Source organism: Scyliorhinus torazame, chromosome 9 (genome assembly GCF_047496885.1).
Source record: "Scyliorhinus torazame isolate Kashiwa2021f chromosome 9, sScyTor2.1, whole genome shotgun sequence".
NCBI classification, from domain to species: domain Eukaryota; kingdom Metazoa; phylum Chordata; class Chondrichthyes; order Carcharhiniformes; family Scyliorhinidae; genus Scyliorhinus; species Scyliorhinus torazame.
In genome coordinates this window covers 3005014-3028347 of record NC_092715.1, presented here as the reverse complement: position 1 = coordinate 3028347, position 23334 = coordinate 3005014, and the positions used below count along the sequence as shown (strand labels likewise).

Below are 23334 nucleotides of genomic sequence, written 5' to 3'. Positions count from 1 at the left end.
TCCAGCTGCTCGCAGCAAACCAGCCAGGCACTTTCCAGCTGTTCTCAGCAAACCAGCCAGGCACTTTCCAGCTGTTCTCAGCAAACCAGCCAGGCACTTTCCAGCTGCTCTCCTCAAACCAGCCAGGCACTTTCCAGCTGCTCTCCTCAAACCAGCCAGGCACTTTCCAGCTGCTCTCAGCAAACCAGCCAGGCACTTTCCAGCTGCTCTCCTCAAACCAGCCAGGCACTTTCCAGCTGCTCGCAGCAAACCAGCCAGGCACTTTCCAGCTGCTCTCCTCAAACCAGCCAGGCACTTTCCAGCTGCTCTCAGCAAACCAGCCAGGCACTTTCCAGCTGTTCTCAGCAAACCAGCCAGGCACTTTCCAGCTGCTCTCAGCAAACCAGCCAGACACTTTCCAGCTGCTCTCCTCAAACCAGCCAGGCACTTTCCAGCTGCTCTCAGCAAACCAGCCAGGCACTTTCCAGCTGCTCTCCTCAAACCAGCCAGGCACTTTCCAGCTGCTCTCAGCAAACCAGCCAGGCACTTTCCAGCTGCTCTCCTCAAACCAGCCAGGCACTTTCCAGCTGCTCGCAGCAAACCAGCCAGGCACTTTCCAGCTGCTCTCAGCAAACCAGCCAGGCACTTTCCAGCTGCTCTCCTCAAACCAGCCAGACACTTTCCAGCTGTTCTCAGCAAACCAGCCAGGCACTTTCCAGCTGCTCTCCTCAAACCAGCCAGGCACTTTCCAGCTGCTCTCAGCAAACCAGCCAGGCACTTTCCAGCTGCTCTCAGCAAACCAGCCAGGCACTTTCCAGCTGCTCTCAGCAAACCAGCCAGGCACTTTCCAGCTGCTCGCAGCAAACCAGCCAGGCACTTTCCAGCTGCTCTCAGCAAACCAGCCAGGCACTTTCCAGCTGCTCTCCTCAAACCAGCCAGGCACTTTCCAGCTGCTCGCAGCAAACCAGCCAGGCACTTTCCAGCTGCTCTCAGCAAACCAGCCAGGCACTTTCCAGCTGTTCTCAGCAAACCAGCCAGGCACTTTCCAGCTGCTCTCCTCAAACCAGCCAGACACTTTCCAGCTGTTCTCAGCAAACCAGCCAGGCACTTTCCAGCTGCTCTCCTCAAACCAGCCAGGTACTTTCCAGCTGTTCTCAGCAAACCAGCCAGGCACTTTCCAGCTGCTCTCCTCAAACCAGCCAGGCACTTTCCAGCTGCTCTCCTCAAACCAGCCAGGCACTTTCCAGCTGCTCTCCTCAAACCAGCCAGGCACTTTCCAGCTGCTCTCCTCAAACCAGCCAGGCACTTTCCAGCTGTTCTCAGCAAACCAGCCAGACACTTTCCAGCTGCTCTCCTCAAACCAGCCAGGCACTTTCCAGCTGTTCTCAGCAAACCAGCCAGACACTTTCCAGCTGCTCTCCTCAAACCAGCCAGGCACTTTCCAGCTACTCTCCTCAAACCAGCCAGGCACTTTCCAGCTGTTCTCCTCAAACCAGCCAGGCACTTTCCAGCTGCTCTCAGCAAACCAGCCAGGCACTTTCCAGCTGTTCTCAGCAAACCAGCCAGGCACTTTCCAGCTGCTCTCAGCAAACCAGCCAGGCACTTTCCAGCTGCTCTCCTCAAACCAGCCAGGCACTTTCCAGCTGCTCTCAGCAAACCAGCCAGGCACTTTCCAGCTGCTCTCCTCAAACCAGCCAGGCACTTTCCAGCTGCTCTCCTCAAACCAGCCAGGCACTTTCCAGCTGCTCTCCTCAAACCAGCCAGGCACTTTCCAGCTGCTCTCCTCAAACCAGCCAGGCACTTTCCAGCTGTTCTCAGCAAACCAGCCAGACACTTTCCAGCTGCTCTCCTCAAACCAGCCAGGCACTTTCCAGCTGTTCTCAGCAAACCAGCCAGGCACTTTCCAGCTGCTCTCCTCAAACCAGCCAGGCACTTTCCAGCTGCTCTCAGCAAACCAGCCAGACACTTTCCAGCTGCTCTCCTCAAACCAGCCAGGCACTTTCCAGCTGCTCTCAGCAAACCAGCCAGGCACTTTCCAGCTGCTCGCAGCAAACCAGCCAGGCACTTTCCAGCTGCTCTCCTCAAACCAGCCAGGCACTTTCCAGCTGCTCTCCTCAAACCAGCCAGACACTTTCCAGCTGTTCTCAGCAAACCAGCCAGGCACTTTCCAGCTGTTCTCAGCAAACCAGCCAGGCACTTTCCAGCTGCTCTCCTCAAACCAGCCAGGCACTTTCCAGCTGTTCTCAGCAAACCAGCCAGACACTTTCCAGCTGTTCTCAGCAAACCAGCCAGGCACTTTCCAGCTGCTCTCCTCAAACCAGCCAGGCACTTTCCAGCTGCTCTCCTCAAACCAGCCAGGCACTTTCCAGCTGCTCTCAGCAAACCAGCCAGACACTTTCCAGCTGTTCTCAGCAAACCAGCCAGGCACTTTCCAGCTGCTCGAAGCAAACCAGCCAGGCACTTTCCAGCTGCTCTCAGCAAACCAGCCAGGCACTTTCCAGCTGTTCTCAGCAAACCAGCCAGGCACTTTCCAGCTGCTCTCCTCAAACCAGCCAGACACTTTCCAGCTGTTCTCAGCAAACCAGCCAGACACTTTCCAGCTGTTCTCAGCAAACCAGCCAGGCACTTTCCAGCTGCTCTCCTCAAACCAGCCAGGCACTTTCCAGCTGCTATCCTCAAACCAGCCAGACACTTTCCAGCTGTTCTCAGCAAACCAGCCAGGCACTTTCCAGCTGTTCTCAGCAAACCAGCCAGGCACTTTCCAGCTGCTCTCAGCAAACCAGCCAGGCACTTTCCAGCTGCTCTCCTCAAACCAGCCAGGCACTTTCCAGCTGCTCGCTGCAAACCAGCCAGGCACTTTCCAGCTGCTCTCAGCAAACCAGCCAGACACTTTCCAGCTGCTCTCCTCAAACCAGCCAGACACTTTCCAGCTGCTCTCAGCAAACCAGCCAGGCACTTTCCAGCTGCTCTCCTCAAACCAGCCAGGCACTTTCCAGCTGCTCTCCTCAAACCAGCCAGGCACTTTCCAGCTGCTCTCCTCAAACCAGCCAGGCACTTTCCAGCTGCTCTCCTCAAACCAGCCAGGCACTTTCCAGCTGCTCTCCTCAAACCAGCCAGGCACTTTCCAGCTGCTCTCCTCAAACCAGCCAGGCACTTTCCAGCTGCTCTCAGCAAACCAGCCAGGCACTTTCCAGCTGCTCTCCTCAAACCAGCCAGGCACTTTCCAGCTGCTCTCAGCAAACCAGCCAGGCACTTTCCAGCTGCTCTCCTCAAACCAGCCAGGCACTTTCCAGCTGCTGTCAGCAAACCAGCCAGGCACTTTCCAGCTGCTCTCCTCAAACCAGCCAGGCACTTTCCAGCTGCTCTCCTCAAACCAGCCAGGCACTTTCCAGCTGCTCTCCTCAAACCAGCCAGGCACTTTCCAGCTGCTCTCCTCAAACCAGCCAAACACTTTCCAGCTGCTCTCCTCAAACCAGCCAGGCACTTTCCAGCTGCTCTCAGCAAACCAGCCAGACACTTTCCAGCTGCTCTCAGCAAACCAGCCAGGCACTTTCCAGCTGCTCTCCTCAAACCAGCCAGGCACTTTCCAGCTGCTCGCAGCAAACCAGCCAGGCACTTTCCAGCTGCTCTCCTCAAACCAGCCAGGCACTTTCCAGCTGCTCTCCTCAAACCAGCCAGGCACTTTCCAGCTGCTCTCCTCAAACCAGCCAGGCACTTTCCAGCTGCTCTCCTCAAACCAGCCAGGCACTTTCCAGCTGCTCTCAGCAAACCAGCCAGGCACTTTCCAGCTGCTCTCCTCAAACCAGCCAGGCACTTTCCAGCTGCTCTCCTCAAACCAGCCAGGCACTTTCCAGCTGCTCTCAGCAAACCAGCCAGGCACTTTCCAGCTGCTCTCCTCAAACCAGCCAGGCACTTTCCAGCTGCTCTCAGCAAACCAGCCAGGCACTTTCCAGCTGTTCTCCTCAAACCAGCCAGGCACTTTCCAGCTGTTCTCCTCAAACCAGCCAGGCACTTTCCAGCTGCTCTCAGCAAACCAGCCAGGCACTTTCCAGCTGCTCTCAGCAAACCAGCCAGGCACTTTCCAGCTGCTCTCCTCAAACCAGCCAGGCACTTTCCAGCTGCTCTCAGCAAACCAGCCAGGCACTTTCCAGCTGCTCTCAGCAAACCAGCCAGGCACTTTCCAGCTGCTCTCCTCAAACCAGCCAGGCACTTTCCAGCTGCTCTCAGCAAACCAGCCAGGCACTTTTCAGCTGCTCTCCTCAAACCAGCCAGGCACTTTCCAGCTGCTCTCCTCAAACCAGTCAGGCACTTTCCAGCTGCTCTCGGCAAACCAGCCAGGCACTTTCCAGCTGCTCTCAGCAAACCAGCCAGGCACTTTCCAGCTGCTCGCAGCAAACCAGCCAGGCACTTTCCAGCTGCTCTCCTCAAACCAGCCAGGCACTTTCCAGCTGCTCTCCTCAAACCAGCCAGGCACTTTCCAGCTGTTCTCAGCAAACCAGCCAGGCACTTTCCAGCTGTTCTCAGCAAACCAGCCAGGCACTTTCCAGCTGCTCTCCTCAAACCAGCCAGGCACTTTCCAGCTGCTCGCAGCAAACCAGCCAGGCACTTTTCAGCTGCTCTCAGCAAACCAGCCAGGCACTTTCCAGCTGCTCTCCTCAAACCAGCCAGGCACTTTCCAGCTGCTCGCAGCAAACCAGCCAGGCACTTTCCAGCTGCTCTCAGCAAACCAGCCAGGCACTTTCCAGCTGCTCTCCTCAAACCAGCCAGGCACTTTCCAGCTGCTCGCAGCAAACCAGCCAGGCACTTTCCAGCTGCTCTCCTCAAACCAGCCAGGCACTTTCCAGCTGCTCGCAGCAAACCAGCCAGGCACTTTCCAGCTGTTCTCAGCAAACCAGTCAGGCACTTTCCAGCTGTTCTCAGCAAACCAGCCAGGCACTTTCCAGCTGCTCGCAGCAAACCAGCCAGGCACTTTCCAGCTGCTCTCAGCAAACCAGCCAGGCACTTTCCAGCTGCTCTCCTCAAACCAGCCAGGCACTTTCCAGCTGCTCTCCTCAAACCAGCCAGGCACTTTCCAGCTGCTCTCCTCAAACCAGCCAGGCACTTTCCAGCTGCTCGCAGCAAACCAGCCAGGCACTTTCCAGCTGCTCTCCTCAAACCAGCCAGGCACTTTCTAGCTGCTCTCCTCAAACCAGCCAGGCACTTTCCAGCTGCTCTCCTCAAACCAGCCAGGCACTTTCCAGCTGCTCGCAGCAAACCAGCCAGGCACTTTCCAGCTGCTCTCAGCAAACCAGCCAGGCACTTTCCAGCTGCTCGCAGCAAACCAGCCAGGCACTTTCCAGCTGCTCTCCTCAAACCAGCCAGGCACTTTCCAGCTGCTCTCAGCAAACCAGCCAGGCACTTTCCAGCTGCTCTCCTCAAACCAGCCAGGCACTTTCCAGCTGCTCGCAGCAAACCAGCCAGGCACTTTCCAGCTGCTCGCAGCAAACCAGCCAGGCACTTTCCAGCTGCTCTCAGCAAACCAGCCAGGCACTTTCCAGCTGCTCGCAGCAAACCAGCCAGGCACTTTCCAGCTGCTCTCCTCAAACCAGTCAGGCACTTTCCAGCTGCTCTCAGCAAACCAGGCAGGCACTTTCCAGCTGCTCTCAGCAAACCAGCCAGGCACTTTCCAGCTTCTCGCAGCAAACCAGCCAGGCACTTTCCAGCTGCTCTCCTCAAACCAGCCAGGCACTTTCCAGCTGCTCTCCTCAAACCAGCCAGGCACTTTCCAGCTGCTCTCCTCAAACCAGACAGGCACTTTCCAGCTGCTCTCCTCAAACCAGTCAGGCACTTTCCAGCTGCTCTCCTCAAACCAGCCAGGCACTTTCCAGCTGCTCTCCTCAAACCAGCCAGGCACTTTCCAGCTGCTCTCAGCAAACCAGCCAGGCACTTTCCAGCTGCTCTCCTCAAACCAGTCAGGCACTTTCCAGCTGCTCTCAACAAACCAGCCAGGCACTTTCCAGCTGCTCTCCTCAAACCAGCCAGGCACTTTCCAGCTTTCTTCTCCAACTAAAACTAAACTGCAAAATGGCTGAGATAAAACGCAGCTCCACCCACTCTCTGACATCACTGCATTTCTTAAAGGTACATTGCTTAAACATCCATTTCTTAAAGGTACTCTCACATGACAGCGTCCTCTGCACACGTTGCTCTACTACTCATCTTCAATGAGTGATGGATTCAAGCATTTTCCCCACTACAGAAGTTAAGCTCACCGGCCCATAGTTACCTGCCTCTTGTCTACCTCCTTTTTTAAACAGTGGTGTCACATTTGCTGTTTTCCAATCTGCCGGAGCCGCCTCAGAGTCTAGTGAATTTTGGTAAATTACCACGAGCGCAATTGATATTTCCCCCGCCATCTCTTTTAGCACTCTGGGATGCATTCCATCAGGGCCAGGAGACTTGTCTACCTTTAGCTCCATTAGCTTGCCCATCACTACCTCCTTGGTGGTAATGATTGTTTCACCTGTCATAGCCTCCTTGCCAACGATTATTGGCATGTTATTTGTGTCTTCCACTGTGAAGACCGACACAAAATACTTATTCAATGCCTCAGCCATTTCCTCATCTCCCATTATTAAATCTCCCTTTTCATCCTCTAAAGGACCAATATTTACCTTAGCCACTCTTTTTTGTTTTATGTAAAGAACATAGAACATAGAAAAATACAGCACAGAACAGGCCCTTCGGCCCACGATGTTGTGCCGAACCTTAGTCCTAGATTAATCATAGATTATCATTGAATTTACAGTGCAGAAGGAGGCCATTCGGCCCTTTGAGTCTGCACTGGCTCTTGGAAAGAGCACCCCACCCAAACTCAACACCTTCACCCAACACCAAGGGCAATTTTGGACACTAAGGGCAATTTATCATGGCCAATCCACCTAACCTACACATCTTTGGACTGTGGGAGGAAACCGGAGCACCAGGAGGAAACCCACGCACACACGGGGAGGATGTGCAGACTCCGCACAGACAGTGACCCAAGCCGGAATCTAACCTGGGACCCTGGAGCTGTGAAGCAATTGTGCTATCCACAATGCTACCGTGCTGCCCTTAAGAACAAATAAATCTACACTATATCATTTTACCGTAATTCATGTACCTATCCAATAGCTGCTTGAAGGTCCCTAATGTTTCCGACTCAACTACTTCCACAGGCAGTGCATTCCATGCCCCCACTACTCTCTGGGTAAAGAACCTACCTCTGACATCCCCCTATATCTTCCACCTTTCACCTTAAATTTATGTCCCCTTGTAATGGTTTGTTCCACCCGGGGAAAAAGTCTCTGACTGTCTACTCTATCTATTCCCCTGATCATCTTATAAACCTCTATCAAGTCGCCCCTCATCCTTCTCCGCTCTAATGAGAAAAGGCCTAGCCCCCTCAACCTTTCCTCATAAGACCTACTCTCCATTCCAGGCAACATCCTGGTAAATCTCCTTTGCACCTTTTCCAAAGCTTCCACATCCTTCCTAAAATGAGGCGACCAGAACTGTACACAGTACTCCAAATGTGGCCTTACCAAAGTTTTGTACAGCTGCATCATCACCTCACGGCTCTTAAATTCAATCCCTCTGTTAATGAACGCTAGCACACCATAGGCCTTCTTCACAGCTCTATCCACTTGAGTTGCAACTTTCAAAGATGTATGAACATAGACCCCAAGATCTCTCTGCTCCTCCACATTGCCAAGTACTCTACCGTTAACCCTGTATTCCGCATTCATATTTGTCCTTCCAAAATGGACAACCTCACACTTTTCAGGGTTAAACTCCATCCGCCACTTCTCAGCCCAGCTCTGCATCCTATCTATGTCTCTTTGCAGCCGACAACAGCCCTCCTCACTATCCACAACTCCACCAATCTTCGTATCGTCTGCAAATTTACTGACCCACCCTTCAACTCCCTCATCCAAGTCATTAATGAAAATCACAAACAGCAGAGGACCCAGAACTGATCCCTGCGTACGCCACTGGTAACTGGGATCCAGGCTGAATATTTGCCATCCACCACCACTCTCTGACTTCTATCGGTTAGCCAGTTCGTTATCCAACTGGCCAAATTTCCCACTATCCCATGCCTCCTTACTTTCTGCAGAAGCCTACCATGGGGAACCTTATCAAATGCCTTACTAAAATCCACGTACACTACATCCACTGCTTTACCTTCCTCCACATGCTTGGTCACCTCCTCAAAGAATTCAATAAGACTTGTAAGGCAAGACCTACCCCTCACAAATCCGTGCTGACTATCGCTAATCAAGCAGTGTCTTTCCAGATGCTCAGAAATCCTATCCTTCAGTACCCTTTCCATGACTTTGCCTACCACCGAAGTAAGACTACCTGGCCTGTAATTCCCAGGATTATCCCTATTCCCTTTTTTGAACAGGGGCACGACATTCACCACTCTCCAATCCCCTGGTACCACCCCTGTTGACAGTGAGGACGAAAAGATCATTGCCAACGGCTCTGCAATTTCATCTCTTGCTTCCCATAGAATCCTTGGATATATCCCGTCAGGCCCGGGGGACTTGTCTATCCTCAAGTTTTTCAAAATGCCCAACACATCTTCCTTCCTAACAAGTATTTCCTCGAGCTTACCAATCTGTTTCACACTGTCCTCTCCAACAATATGGCCCCTCTCATTTGTAAATACAGAATATTGGTGCCCCTCTGGTTCAGATGCAACCCGTCCTGCTTGTACAGGTCCCACCTTCCCCAGAATGCGCTCCAATTATCCAAATACCTGAAGCCTTCCCTCCTTCACCATTCCTGCAGCCACGTGTTCAACTGCACTCTCTCCCTATTCCTCGCCTCGCTATCACGTGGCACCGGCAACAAACCAGAGATGACAACTCTGTCTGTCCTGGCTTTTAACTTCCAGCCTAACTCCCGAAACTTGTTTATTACCTCCACACCCCTTTTCCTACCTACGTCGTTGGTACCAATGTGCACCACGACTTCTGGCTGCTCCCCCTCCCCCTTAAGGATCCTGAAGAAACGATCCGAGACATCCCTGACCCTGGCACCCGGGAGGCAACATACCTTCCGGGAGTCTCGCTCGCGACCACAGAATCTCCTATCTATTCCCCTAACCATTGAATCTCCTACAACTATTGCTTTTCTATTCTCCCCCCTTCCCTTCTGAGCCCCAGAGCCAGACTCAGTGCCAGAGTATTTGGAGGAACTTTTGCTATCTGTTTTGTAATGGGCCAGGGTTTAGAGAATCCCAAAGTAGATCAAGGAGTTCACCTGAAAATGAAAAATGAAAATGAAATGAAATGAAAATGAAAATCGCTTATTGTCACAAGTAGGCTTCAAATGAATTCCCGTACCAGCCTCCCCGAACAGGCGCCGGAATGTGGTGACTAGGGGAAAAGCCCCTAGTCGCCACATTCCGGACACACTCAGCACGTAACTCTATCATCACATCACATGCCCCAAAGGCCACCTGTAACCCCTTTACATATCAGTGCCAGTTATTGGATCAATGAGACATCTAATTGGAAGGTTTCTTAACCCATTCCTTAATAAAGTGGGCTGCTTTGTCCTGGATGGTGTCGAGCTTCTTGAGTGTTGTTGGAGCTGCACTCATCCAGGCAAGTGGAGAGTTTTCCATTACACTCCTGACTTGTGCCTTGTAGATGGTGGACAGGCTTTGGGGGGTCAGGAGGTGAGTTACTTGCTGCAGGATTCCAAGCCTTTAACCTGCCCTGGTAGCCACAATATTAATGTGGCTGGGTCCAGTTCAGTTTCTGATCAATGGTAACCCCCAGGATGTGGATTGTGGGGATTCAGCGATGGTGATGCCATTGAGTGTCATGGGGCGGTGGTTAGATTCTCTCTTGTAGGAAATGGTCATTGCCGGGCACTTGTGTGGTGTGAATGTGTAATAGGTCCAGGGAGGCAGCAGTCCCGTCACCAGAATTCCTTTTATTTACAAACCCAACAGCTGAACAACCATGACCATTCAGTCTGCTGTCTACACCGGGAGTGCACTCAGCTCGCTGTCTACACCGGGAGTGCACTCAGCTCGCTGTCTACACCGGGAGTGCACTCAGCTCGCTGTCTACACCGGGAGTGCACTCAGCTCGCTGTCTACACCGGGAGTGCACTCAGCTCGCTGTCTACACCGGGAGTGCACTCAGCTCGCTGTCTACACCGGGAGTGCACTCAGCTCGCTGTCTACACCGGGAGTGCACTCAGCTCGCTGTCTACACCGGGAGTGCACTCAGCTCGCTGTCTACACCGGGAGTGCACCCAGCTCGCTGTCTACACCGGGAGTGCACTCAGCTCGCTGTCTACACCGGGAGTGCACTCAGCTAGCTGTCTACACCGGGAGTGCACTCAGCTCGCTGTCTACACCGGGAGTGCACTCAGCTCGCTGTCTACACCGGGAGTGCACCCAGCTCGCTGTCTACACCGGGAGTGCACCCAGCTCGCTGTCTACACCGGGAGTGCACTCAGCTCGCTGTCTACACCGGGAGTGCACTCAGCTCGCTGTCTACACCGGGAGTGCACTCAGCTCTCTGTCTACACCGGGAGTGCACTCAGCTCGCTGTCTACACCGGGAGTGCACTCAGCTCGCTGTCTACACCGGGAGTGCATTCAGCTCGCTGTCTACACCGGGAGTGCATTCAGCTCGCTGTCTACACCGGGAGTGCACTCAGCACGCTGTCTACACCGGGAGTGCACTCAGCACGCTGTCTACACCGGGAGTGCACTCAGCTCGCTGTCTACACCGGGAGTGCACTCAGCTCGCTGTCTACACCGGGAGTGCACTCAGCTCGCTGTCTACACCGGGAGTGCACTCAGCTCGCTGTCTACACCGGGAGTGCACTCAGCTCGCTGTCTACACCGGGAGTGCACTCAGCTCGCTGTCTACACCGGGAGTGCACCCAGCTCGCTGTCTACACCGGGAGTGCACTCAGCTCGCTGTCTACACCGGGAGTGCACTCAGCTCGCTGTCTACACCGGGAGTGCACTCAGCTCGCTGTCTACACCGGGAGTGCACTCAGCTCGCTGTCTACACCGGGAGTGCACCCAGCTCGCTGTCTACACCGGGAGTGCACCCAGCTCGCTGTCTACACCGGGAGTGCACTCAGCTCGCTGTCTACACCGGGAGTGCACTCAGCTCGCTGTCTACACCGGGAGTGCACTCAGCTCTCTGTCTACACCGGGAGTGCACTCAGCTCGCTGTCTACACCGGGAGTGCACTCAGCTCGCTGTCTACACCGGGAGTGCACTCAGCTCGCTGTCTACACCGGGAGTGCATTCAGCTCGCTGTCTACACCGGGAGTGCACTCAGCTCGCTGTCTACACCGGGAGTGCATTCAGCTCGCTGTCTACACCGGGAGTGCATTCAGCTCGCTGTCTACACCGGGAGTGCACTCAGCTCGCTGTCTACACCGGGAGTGCACTCAGCTCGCTGTCTACACCGGGAGTGCACCCAGCTCGCTGTCTACACCGGGAGTGCACTCAGCTCGCTGTCTACACCGGGAGTGCATTCAGCTCGCTGTCGACACCGGGAGTGCACTCAGCTCGCTGTCGACACCGGGAGTGCACTCAGCTCGCTGTCTACACCGGGAGTGCATTCAGCTCGCTGTCTACACCGGGAGTGCACTCAGCTCGCTGTCTACACCGGGAGTGCACTCAGCTCGCTGTCTACACCGGGAGTGCACTCAGCTCTCTGTCTACACCGGGAGTGCACTCAGCTCGCTGTCTACACCGGGAGTGCACTCAGCTCGCTGTCTACACCGGGAGTGCACTCAGCTCGCTGTCTACACCGGGAGTGCATTCAGCTCGCTGTCTACACCGGGAGTGCACTCAGCTCGCTGTCTACACCGGGAGTGCATTCAGCTCGCTGTCTACACCGGGAGTGCATTCAGCTCGCTGTCTACACCGGGAGTGCACTCAGCTCGCTGTCTACACCGGGAGTGCACTCAGCTCGCTGTCTACACCGGGAGTGCACCCAGCTCGCTGTCTACACCGGGAGTGCACTCAGCTCGCTGTCTACACCGGGAGTGCATTCAGCTCGCTGTCGACACCGGGAGTGCACTCAGCTCGCTGTCGACACCGGGAGTGCACTCAGCTCGCTGTCGACACCGGGAGTGCACTCAGCTCGCTGTCTACACCGGGAGTGCACTCAGCTCGCTGTCTACACCGGGAGTGCACTCAGCTCGCTGTCTACACCGGGAGTGCACTCAGCTCGCTGTCGACACCGGGAGTGCACTCAGCTCGCTGTCGACACCGGGAGTGCATTCAGCTCGCTGTCTACACCGGGAGTGCAGAATATCTGACACTCTCTGTTATATACACAGAAAGGGGTTCCCTGATTGGGCCATTAATCAGGGAACTCGTATTCTAATTGGTCAATCTCAAAGGCCTGGCCGAAGTCATTACAGAATGTAACTTGCCACTTGCCAGCCCGAGCCTGGATATTGTCCGGGTCTTGCTGCATTTGGACAGGGACTGCTTCAGTATCTGAGGAGTTGCGAATGGTGCTGAACATTGTGCAGTCATCCGCAAACATCCCCACTTCTGACCTTCTGATGGAAGCAAGGTCATTGATGAAGCAGCTGAAGATGGTTGGGCCGAGGACACGAACTTCAGGAACTCCTGCAGTGTTGTCCTGGAGCTGAGATGTTTGACCTCCAACCACCACAACCAGCTTCCTTTGTGATTAAATTCCATGCACTGTGTTCATAGAATCATAGAATCACAGAAGTTTACAGCATGGAAACAGGCCCTTCGGCCCAACCAGTCCATGCCGCCCAGTTTTTACCATTAAGCTAGTCCCAGTTGCCCGCACTTGGCCCATAACCCTCGATACCCATCTTACCCATGTAACTATCTAAATGCTTTTTAAAAGACACAATTGTACCCGCCTCTACTACTACCTCTGGCAGCACATTCCAGACACTCACTACCCTCTGAGTGAAGAAATTGCCCCTCTGGGCCCTTCTGAATCTCTCCCCTCTCACCTTAAACCTATGCCCTCTAGTTTTAGACTCCCCTACCTTTGGGAAAAGATGTTGACTATCTATGTTCCTCGTGACCCCTTTCCAGACACAGTTTGACCTTTCACCAAGGTTTGTTGCTGTAGTTTGAGGTTTGTTGACCATGTTTTCATTTCTCCCCAGGATCAGTACGCCTTCTGTTATCGGGTGGCACTCGCTTATCGTGACTTAAGGACTTCAAAAAAACGTGAGAACATCGAAGAAGCCCATTCGGAGGCTGGAAGAGCCCAGTAAGAAGGTGAATAGCGAGAGGCCAATCTGTCTGTGCTCGCAATCTTTCCTGTTTGTACATTTTGCCAATATTCGATGACGTGACAGTCAGGACCCTAACCCCATCATCTGTGAGCGCTGCTCTGTGAGCTGCCTGAGGACACTCCAGCTGAAGACATCAAACTCTACATCGGCAGCACCTCTCTCGACATTCAACCCCAAGATAAGGTGCTGACCTCAAATCTGCTCCATCAATAATCCTGCCAATGTCCAGCGCCGTCACCTCCCCCTTGATCAGCTCATCTGCTACTGAAGCCCTCACTGCCTCAGGATTGGACTATTTCAACACACTCCGTCCATAAATTTGAGATCATCCGAACCTCTGCCAGATTCCAGCCAGTCCCGTTCCCTTATCGCCCTCTGCCCTCTGACCTACACTGACCTTCCAGCCAGTCCCTTCCCCTATCGCCCTGTGCCCTCTGACCTACACTGACCTTCCAGCCAGTCCCTTCCCCTATCGCCCTGTGCCCTCTGACCTACACTGACCTTCCAGCCAGTCCCTTCCCCTATCGCCCTGTGCCCTCTGACCTACACTGACCTTCCAGCCAGTCCCATCCCCCTATCACCCTCTGCCCTCTGACCTCCACTGACTCCCAGTCAAACACCTCAATTCTCAAATTCACACCCTGGTTTTTGAATCCTCGCATAAACTGACCCCTCATCATTTCTGAAATCTCCAAGTCCGAAGCTCTCTAATACAAGGGCACTCCTCGAGTTCCAGTCCCTCAGAACCTCGACTCTAATGGCAGCTCCCTTGGTGACCAGTTGCCCCTGCTCTAGAATTCCATCCATAAACCTCCCTTACTCCTTCGATCCCATTCATCCCACTCCACATCTTCCTCAACTTCCCGAATATCTCCGGCCAATTCTGGGTATCGTGTATTGTTTGAAATTGCTCCTGTGAACCTGAGGTTCTCATACAAAGTTCACAATGCAAATTGTTGCTCTAAATGTGCCGAGACAAGTTGTGCCTGAAGAGCAGAGGCGACCTGCCAACGTGCCCACACAGCGTTCTGCCAACGTGCCCACACAGCGTTCTGCCAACGTGCCCACACAGCGTTCTGCCAACGTGCCCACACAGCGTTCTGCCAACGTGCCCACACAGCGTTCTGCCAACGTGCCCACACAGCGTTCTGCCAACGTGCCCACACAGCGTTCTGCCAACGTGCCCACACAGCGTTCTGCCAACGTGCCCACACAGCGTTCTGCCAACGTGCCCACACAGCGTTCTGCCAACGTGCCCACACAGCGTTCTGCCAACGTGCCCACACAGCGTTCTGCCAACGTGCCCACACAGCGTTCTGCCAACGTGCCCACACAGCGTTCTGCCAACGTGCCCACACAGCGTTCTGCCAACGTGCCCACACAGCGTTCTGCCAACGTGCCCACACAGCGTTCTGCCAACGTGCCCACACAGTGTTCTGCCAACGTGCCCACACAGCGTTACCTCGGGCAGGGGGGGGGTGCGGTAGAATTCATGTCATTCAGAACCACAGACCGTACAGGAGCTGACACTGGTGTCATGATATTCAGGTGAACATCACAGCACATACATACACACATAATGATGGACAGATCAACGGACCAATCAACACACACAACACGACAGCCAATCACGGACAAGAGCATACACAGTACAAAACAGGGAACACAACACTTTCCTGGGCACTCGAGCAGGAGGGAGCTCAGGGCACAGACCTCATTGCCAGCCACTCAGAGGTTCACCATGTGCTTAATACCAGAGTTTACTATGTTAATAGTTCAATGAAATAAAACTGCGTTGTACCATTCGCAACCGTGTTGGTTCGTCTGTGTCTCAGAGTACCCAACACTTCATGGTACCAGGAGTGGGGTTGACACCTACCCACAAATCTGCCATCCTGCGCCATGGACACCGTCAACACGCCGCAGCCGCTGCAAGTCGCTGGGAACCCCGGCGTTAATTGGAAGCTGTTCAAGCAGCGCTTCCAGCTCTTTCTGGAAGCCAACGAAAGAGGGAGCACCTCGGACACCAGAAAGATCGCCATCCTCCTCACCACCGCAGGGCAGCACACCATCCATATCTACAACTCCCTGGTGTTCGCGGAAGGCGAGGACAAATCCAAATACAAGACGGTCCTTCTCAAGCTTAAGAGGGTTCCATCTCTGCTACTCCACTACTGGGCCGATATCTGGGGTTTGAGTATCTGTGTGTGTCTCTCTCCAGCTGGCACTGAAACTTCAGAGGCCAGGGGATGCCGCACTGGGACACCTCCACGGAAGAGAGCACTGAATCAAGCCTGCCGTTTATCCCTAACCGACAGCCTGAGGCTTATATCACACAGATATCCAGACCCCCACCAATGCCCAGGTGATTCTCTCTCTTGCCGGTGGTGCAACACCCACCCGGTTCCTACTTCGCTGGAGTAGCTTTCCCAAGAGAGAGAATAGGACACTGCTGTTTATTACCTAACCAGCAGCCTGTCCTGAGTGAATCGCTCAAGATGACCCTAGATTCTCGACCCCGGAATTAAGGTGAGGAATATCTTAACAATGACTTGGTCAGAGATCGCTGGTGAGAGATTGAAGAATTTAAACGACTCCAATTATCAGCAAATCGAGGTTTATTGCAAAACCCAGGTCAAAATCATCAAACAGAAGAAATTATAATAAAATCTTAAACTCTAACACAAACTAAGTCTATTCAGAAAGTACTATAACGGACACAACGTAAAATCTTATTGTTACACAGTTTTAGCAATGACACAGAACACAAATCAAGTCCCCTTCCCCAAAGCCTCAACCACTATCAAGGTCAAGGGAGTTTCGCAAGCTGCTGCAGGGTACTTACAGTCACAGGCTGCAGGAGGTCAAGTCAAAGGTGGAGAGGTCAAGCCAAGAGCCCTCAATCGAAACACAGCCCCTTTTATATCCGTTTTACCTGGCTTTTTCCTGTGTTCGGCCAGCCCCTTTTGCATTGAATTGGTAATGTTTAAAGTTCCCGCTGGTCCCGCCCCCTTTGATCCGGTCAGACCTGTTAACTTCCGTGTTTTCCTCGCAGGTCCGCTCCTTCCAGCCAGGCAGACCTGACCCGATTTGAATTTGGCGCCGACTCCGCCCCCTCCACCCAGTGAGTTCCTGCCGGTGGCTTCTGTCAGGATTGGAGTACCTCCCCCAGGTCCGCCTCCAACTTGGTTTTTTCTACCGTTTATCTTCAAGGGGCTTTTCCAGCGCAATATACTGAGCCCAGACTGTCTGCTTTTTGGGATAACGAGGTTAAGCTCTCTTGTGACGATTTTCAAAGTCTTCCATCTGCTCCGGAGATCGCTGCTATGTTGATGGGGTGTTGATTGGATTCTGCTCTGGTGGAGGCCAAGTCATTTACATCTGCATGGGGCTATGACCATCCCATTGTCCTGCTTGCAGGCAGGCCCCCCTGTGTATTCCCGTGCCCCTTTGTCTGTGTTTTAATCTTATCTAGTTGTCTGGCTCCTTCTTCCTTGTATCTCCTGGGGGGGGGTTTGTAAATACCTATGCCCCTACTCGGCTCAGCGGACCAAGCCTGCTGGGAAATCTGGTTACGTTCCCTTGGCTGAAAAGTGTCCAGTTTACAGTCTCTGGGTGTTATTCTTGGGCAGTCCAAAAAGGGCCGAATTGCCCGAAAACCTTACAGATGCCCCTTCGATACGTCCCTACCTGCTTGGACCGTATCGACACAGGTGAAGGGCAATCATTTCCTTTTGTGTGGACCGTAGGCCCCCCCTCAACAACATGCAAAACTACAAGTCCCAAGACAGTTCCCTTAATCTAGGCTACCCCTAATTTCATTGAAAGGGAAAGACAAGACCATACTTAATTTAAACACACAGTAACATACACACATTTCACCGGAACCCCAAACGTAAGGGTCCCTGTACATATATCACAATCAAGTAACTGAAACCCGCGAATCCATACACCTATTTACATTTGAATCTCTTTATTTCACTAAGGATCCTCTTTTCTGGGCTGCACTTCGCTTCTTCCCGTTGAAGGCTCTTCATTTTTCCTCCGTCGTCGATACCTGCAGCTGAGAGGTTCAGTACAACTGAGGCGACAGCATAATGTACCCCCTGGTACAACATTTTCTTTGTGGGGACAAACACTAAACCATTCTCAGGCCCCCCTGGTGGTGATCGGACAGTTGTGAGGGTCGATCGGTTGGGCTGTGGGCAGGGGTCTCTTTACCTGAATCAGCAGTTCGGTAGCTTTTACAGTCATCCCTTCCCTGGGCGTTACACATCCCTCCCCACTGCGGTCAATTCATCCCGTTCCCTGGGTTCTGCCACCACCTAACAAAAGTGATCGATGCCCCTTGTGGACATGCCTTGGTAGACCCCCATAAACACAAATAAATGCCCTGGTCAGAAGCCCACCACTTATCCCAGCAAACGGTGATCCTACCCGGTGACCCCGTGATGGTCCGGTAGGTGTTGTTGTCCAGGCGTTCCCAGTCCGAGGACCGATCCCTCATGTCCAGGCTCAGCTTCCTGAGCCACCACCATCTCCCCAAAGGAACGTCCCCCTCACAGGTTAAACACACCCGCCTGCCTTCAGTCACCCTGACCCGGTCAGTCGCCACCTGTACCTCCTCGCAGAGTACAGAGGCCTCTCCATAGGTGAAGCTCTGGTGGCTGGAGTACCTGGTCGAGTTCGACCCCAGCCACCCAGGCCACCTCCCCAGGTGGGAGTAGCGGGTCTGCTCTGTGGCCACCTGGTCTCCCTGTCCGGTAGTGACAAGAGGGGCTCTGCCGCCAGAGCACCCGTAGACGAAGGACTCTTCTGTCTCGCCTCTGCGGAGTTCTCCCGGTCCCACCATCGCCAAGATCATCAGCAAGCTCCACATCGTCGGGTGCCCCATCTGTAAAACAGACAAAACACATCCTTGCCTCTACAGAACTACCTACCTTAAAGTGCATGGCTCCTATCCAGCGACAGCAGCAGCTCCCGCTTTGAAGTTGGGAAATTGACATGAAATTGCCGCAGCGTGTCTGTGGTTCTGTGTCCACAGCCCGGCTCCACCAGGGTCCTAGTGCCTGCTGCTCAATCATTATATCACTGCACTATGCGCTTCTGTGATCCCACGATCCTAATTAACCCACACACCACTAAACACTAATTAGAACTAACAGGGGGGGAATGCTATATACAATGCCACCCGTCTCCGGGTGGCCAAATTAAAACTGGACCCCGCTATACTGGGGCTGTTCACCTGTTTGGACCAACGGCTCGGGCCAGACCTCCCCCTCCCGGTGGTCCGGACTGCCCCTTGCCTCTCCTTCCCCAAAGTAGTTCGGGGATCCCTTTCTGCGCCCTCCGGAGACTGGGCTACCTGTGGCAGCACTGGATAATGTCCTACATCCCCCACCGTTCCCTTCTACTGGGGACCATCTTACCGGGGGCTTGGAGACCCGATTGCTCCTTCGTCCCCTGGATGGTTCCCACGCCCAAGGTGATACCTCCCTCTCCTCTGCCTCCCTAGCCTCTATACTAAGGCAGGCCACCTGACCCACAGGTAATGGCTTGGGAATCGTTACTGTCCCTGGGCTGGGTGCTTGCAGCACTGTCGGTTTCTTTGGGACTGCCCCTTCGGGACAGCACCTTGTCACCGGTTGTGTGACCGTGGAGTCAGGAACCTCCCCCACCGTCGTTAATTCTACGGGGGGTTTCTCCACTACCACCCCCAGTCTTCCCCCCACCTTGCTCTTTCTTGCCCTTATGGGGTGGAAAAGTTTGCATTGGTTCACGTGGAACCATTTAACCTTCCGGGGGAGCTGTACTGCGTAAACCATGGGGCTGGCCTTGTCCACTATACTGTACGGTCCCGCGTACAGTGGCTCAAAGGCTCCTACCCGTGCAAAATTCCGGACCATTACTTGGTCCCCTATGGCCCATTCCTGGGTAGTGTGGGGTTCGAGTAGCAGCTTGTTCCTCCGGTGCTGGGTTCCCATGTTAAATGCTGCCTGCCAATTAATTGCCTTCAGCTGCTCCATCAGCTTCTTAGCGAACCTGTCCCGGTTTACCTCCCTAAGCTGCCCCTCTGTCAGGGAAGGTACCCTGACATGGATCGGGGTTCTCATAACCCTCCCTGTCATGAGCTCGTGCGGGGAGTACCCTGTGCTCCTGGACTGGCTTGCTCGGATCCCCATTAATACTAGGGGTAAGATTTCTACCCACCGGTTGGACGAGTTGATGTTTCTTTCCTGATCCTCTCTTTTATGGTCCTGTTTAATCTTTCTTTAACTCGGGGTCCTGTCCCTGGGCAGTGGCTAGGTCTGGGGCCAAACTCGTTCCATCCCCCCTCTGGGGCTGTCTTGTAACGGCCGCTACCTGTCCCTCTTCGTACGGGTCCCACGCTATCCCATTCTTAGCCCCCTCTCGAGCCAGGCCGTTTGCTCTCTGGTTCCCCTCGCCCCGTGGCTCTGTTTTGGAGTGAGCTTTCACCTTAAGGATATACCTGTCCTCCCCCTGCCCAACTGCTGCCACGATCTTCTCGAGGAGGGGTTTTGTGGCCAGTGGCTTTCCATCCGAGGAGGTGTATCCTCGGCGGGACCAGATAGCCAGGTACTCCGTGCGGGAGTTGCATGTAAACATGCTATCTGAACAGATGGTATACGGTGTGGGAAAACGGTTGGGGTGGGTCACCACATACATCACTGCGGCCAGCTCTGCCTGCTGGCCGCTGAGTGTATGGGGGAGTTTAAGGGCCAGGGCTATCTCTGCATCGGGGTCCCAGATCCCACAGCCCGTGAACCTGACGCCCTCTGCTACAGTACTGGACCCATCCACATAGATCTCCCTCCCTGTGGGGTGCAGCCCTGCCCGGAGTCCGAACCCTACCTCCCATACCCCTTCTACGGAACAATGGTGTGGCTCCCCGGGGTATATCAGGTTGGCTGTGAGCTGTGACTCATTCAGCCCTTTTACCTGAAGGGCCAGTTGGGACAGCAGGAGGGTCCACCTGGTGATTCTGGCGCTGCTGACCGTGCCGTCCTTAATCCTGCCGTCCAGCAGCATTTGGGTCGGGGTGCGATGTGTCAGGAGGGTGATGGGGCCATCCTGACAAATACCTGCATCCGCTTTACCGCCCAGCGGGTGGCGAGCAGATGCCTCTCACAGTTGGAGTATGCCCGCTCCACGTCTGTGAGGACCCGAGAGGAGTATACCACCGGCCTCAACTTGCCATGCCGGGTCTGGAGGAGCACAGCACTCAGACCATCACTGCCTGCTGCCACCTCCAGGAAAAACTCCTCCCGGGGGTTAATGGCTCCCAGGGCTGGGGCTTTCTGCAAGTCCTCCTTGAGTCGGACGAACGCCGTCTCACACTTACTGTCCCACTCCCACTCCACCCCCTTGTGCAGCAGCCTAAGCAGAGGCGCTGCTGTGGTGGCATAGTCCTCAATGAAATCCCTGCAGTAGCCGGTGATTCCTAAAAAGGACCGTATCCCCTTTACATCTACGGGGACTGGGAGTTCCTGCACTGCTTGTCTCCTGGCAGTGTCAATCCCTCTCTCTCCAGCTCTCAGGGTCAACCCCAGGAACGTCACCTCTCCTACCCCGATCTGCGCCTTTTTAGGGTTAACTTTCAGCCCTCCTTTGTACAATAACCCCAACAGCTCGTCCACCAGGGGCCCATGCTCCTCACTATTACTGGTGAACAACAGGATGCCGTCCACATACTGCATCAGCTTGTGTGGCTCACTGAACCCCTTTAAGCATTCGGCCATGCATTGATGGAAAATGCTCGGGCTGTTATGGAATCCCTGCGGGAGACAGGTCCAGGTGTACTGTTGCCCCTTAAAGGTAAAGGCAAACTTGTATTGGTCCTCCCGTCTGACCGGGACGGACCAAAATCCATTCGAAATATCCAGCACCGTAAAAATTGAGGCGGATGCTGGAATTTCTCCTAGCAAGTCTGCCACGGCCGCCACCGTTGGGGCGCAGGCCGGGATGTTTTTATTCAGGACTCTGTAGTCCACGGTGGCCCTCCAGGAGTTGTCCGGCTTCCTCACCGGCCAGAGCGGTGAGTTCACATGGGTGGCAATTGTCCTCAACACCCCTTGCCGCACCAGTGAATTTAGGGCCACCTCCAAGTCTGCCTCTGCTTCCCGGGGAAAGCGGTACTGTTTCTGGGGCTGGGACATGGGGTCCCCATCTACCCTGACCTCTGTCCCAGTAACCCTCCCACAATCATGCTTGTGGGTGGCAAAAGCAGCCAGATTCCTGCGGACGTACTCCCTGAACTCCTCCGGGGTATTCCTCTCCAGGGCTTCTAAATCGTACCCTTCCTTTGGCTGTACCACGCACAAAGCTCCCTTCTCCTGGGCTCTGTCAATTACCCTCAACTCCCTTTCACTCCCTTCCGTTGCTACACCCCACAGACAGTGGTTTCTTAGGTCCACCAGGATCTGATGAGCCACTATAAAATCGGCTCCTAGGATCCCTTTCCCCTCCTGTTCCCATCTCATCAGGACGCATTTCCAGTGCGTCTGGAGTGCCCCTAACCTGATAGACAGGGGAACAGAGAAAAAACCGATCTTCTCGTTCCCAGTAAATCCGATGAGACTATAGGGTACCCCGCTAGACAGAGGGGATGCTCGGGGATTGTCCGTGTGGACTATAGTACTGGAAGCACCTGTGTCCAGTAGGTAACTCCCGACCGTATCCTGGACCTCCATCTTGACCCAGGGTCTCCCGCACGGGCCATACTCCAGTGGGCATAGAAAGGTGGGCTGCTGAGGGGCTAGTCATTCGGAGGCTTCCCTGGGTGCGGGGGCGGGCTGACCCTGGCCCGTTGCCATTGCCACCTGTCCTGAGCCTTGCAAAAAGGCTAAAAGTTTCTTTACCTCGATGGTTTCCGGGGCAGCTGCTCCTGCCGCCGGGGTCTGACTCTCCACTGCGGGAGCCCTCTCCTGCTTGCTAGGGTTTTTACATTCCCTCTTGAAATGCCCGGCCTTCCCACACCCGTAGCATACCGGTTTCTTGTCGGAGGTCCGGGTGCCCTCATGCTTCCACTCGCTCTTAGGGGGTGCTGGCGCGATTTCATGCACCTTACCCTTAAGGGGCTTGTCCTCACCCCTCTCCCCATTACGATATGCGAGGGTGAGTTTCCTAAGGACCTCTGCCTCATTAAGGGCCGGGGTCTGCGGGTCGAACCAGTGTTCGGCTTTTGCCCAAACGTTAGGGAGACAGTTGGCTACTAGGGTCTTCAGCCAGTGGGCGGTTCTTTCCCCTAAATTCTGTCTATCCGCGGGAACCCCGCATGCCTCCATATAGACAATCCACAGCCTGTCTGCGAACATGGTGGGAGATTCCCCTGGTTGCTGCTTGGTTTCCCCCACCCTCATGAAAGGGCTCCCCAGATTCAAGCCCATCGCCTCCAGAACAGCAGTCTGTGCTGCCGCCCATGTGTCAGGTCTTCCCCCATTCCCGGAGGTCACTGCCCTGCATAGCTGTGCATCTAGGGTCATCAGGAGCATCCTCACCTGCTCCCCCTCGTCGCAGTCATTGATGCTGGATGCCTGCTCCACCTCCATAAAGTGAAGCGAGGGATCCCCTTTCGGAGTTAGCCTGGGAACGTGGGCCACCATCCCCCTGAGCGCGGATGCCCCATGAGGAATGATAATGTCGCCCTCAACCGGTCCCCTATTTGCCAGCCCCACCGGGGGACCATACCTTCTCTGCCTTACAGGGCACATCTGTCCTATCTGGGGTTCCTGTTCCTCCTCCCCACTGTCTGACTCTTCTTCTCCTGTGTCCTTTCGCCCTACCACCCCTGGGTTAACTACCCACACATGAGATGCTGTTACCTGGGGATCCCTCTCGGCTCCCCCTTGGGCCCGTCCCTTCCTGGACTCCCCGTTCCCCGCCTGCCGACCCGGACACAATCCCGGTGCCTCAGGAGGCGGTCTATTCCCCTTGGCCTTTGGGGAATCATCCGCTGCGAGGAACACCTTGCCCCTAGGGAACCCCCCTGGACCTACCAGGTGTACCTGTCCCCTGACCTTGG

The 23334-nt window shown here is 54.5% G+C and overlaps 1 protein-coding gene across 1 annotated transcript in view; it reads left to right on the top strand.

Moving 5' to 3' along the window:
* The window catches only part of LOC140429048 (receptor-type tyrosine-protein phosphatase kappa-like), a 330643-nt gene extending 315546 nt beyond the window's left edge, over positions 1-15097 (top strand). The window contains exon 16 of the mRNA XM_072515580.1: positions 13161-15097. Coding sequence (XP_072371681.1) covers positions 13161-13271 — 111 coding nt within the window. The 3' untranslated portion in view covers positions 13272-15097. The remainder of the gene's footprint in view (positions 1-13160) is intronic.
* The last annotated feature ends 8237 nt before the right edge of the window (positions 15098-23334 follow it).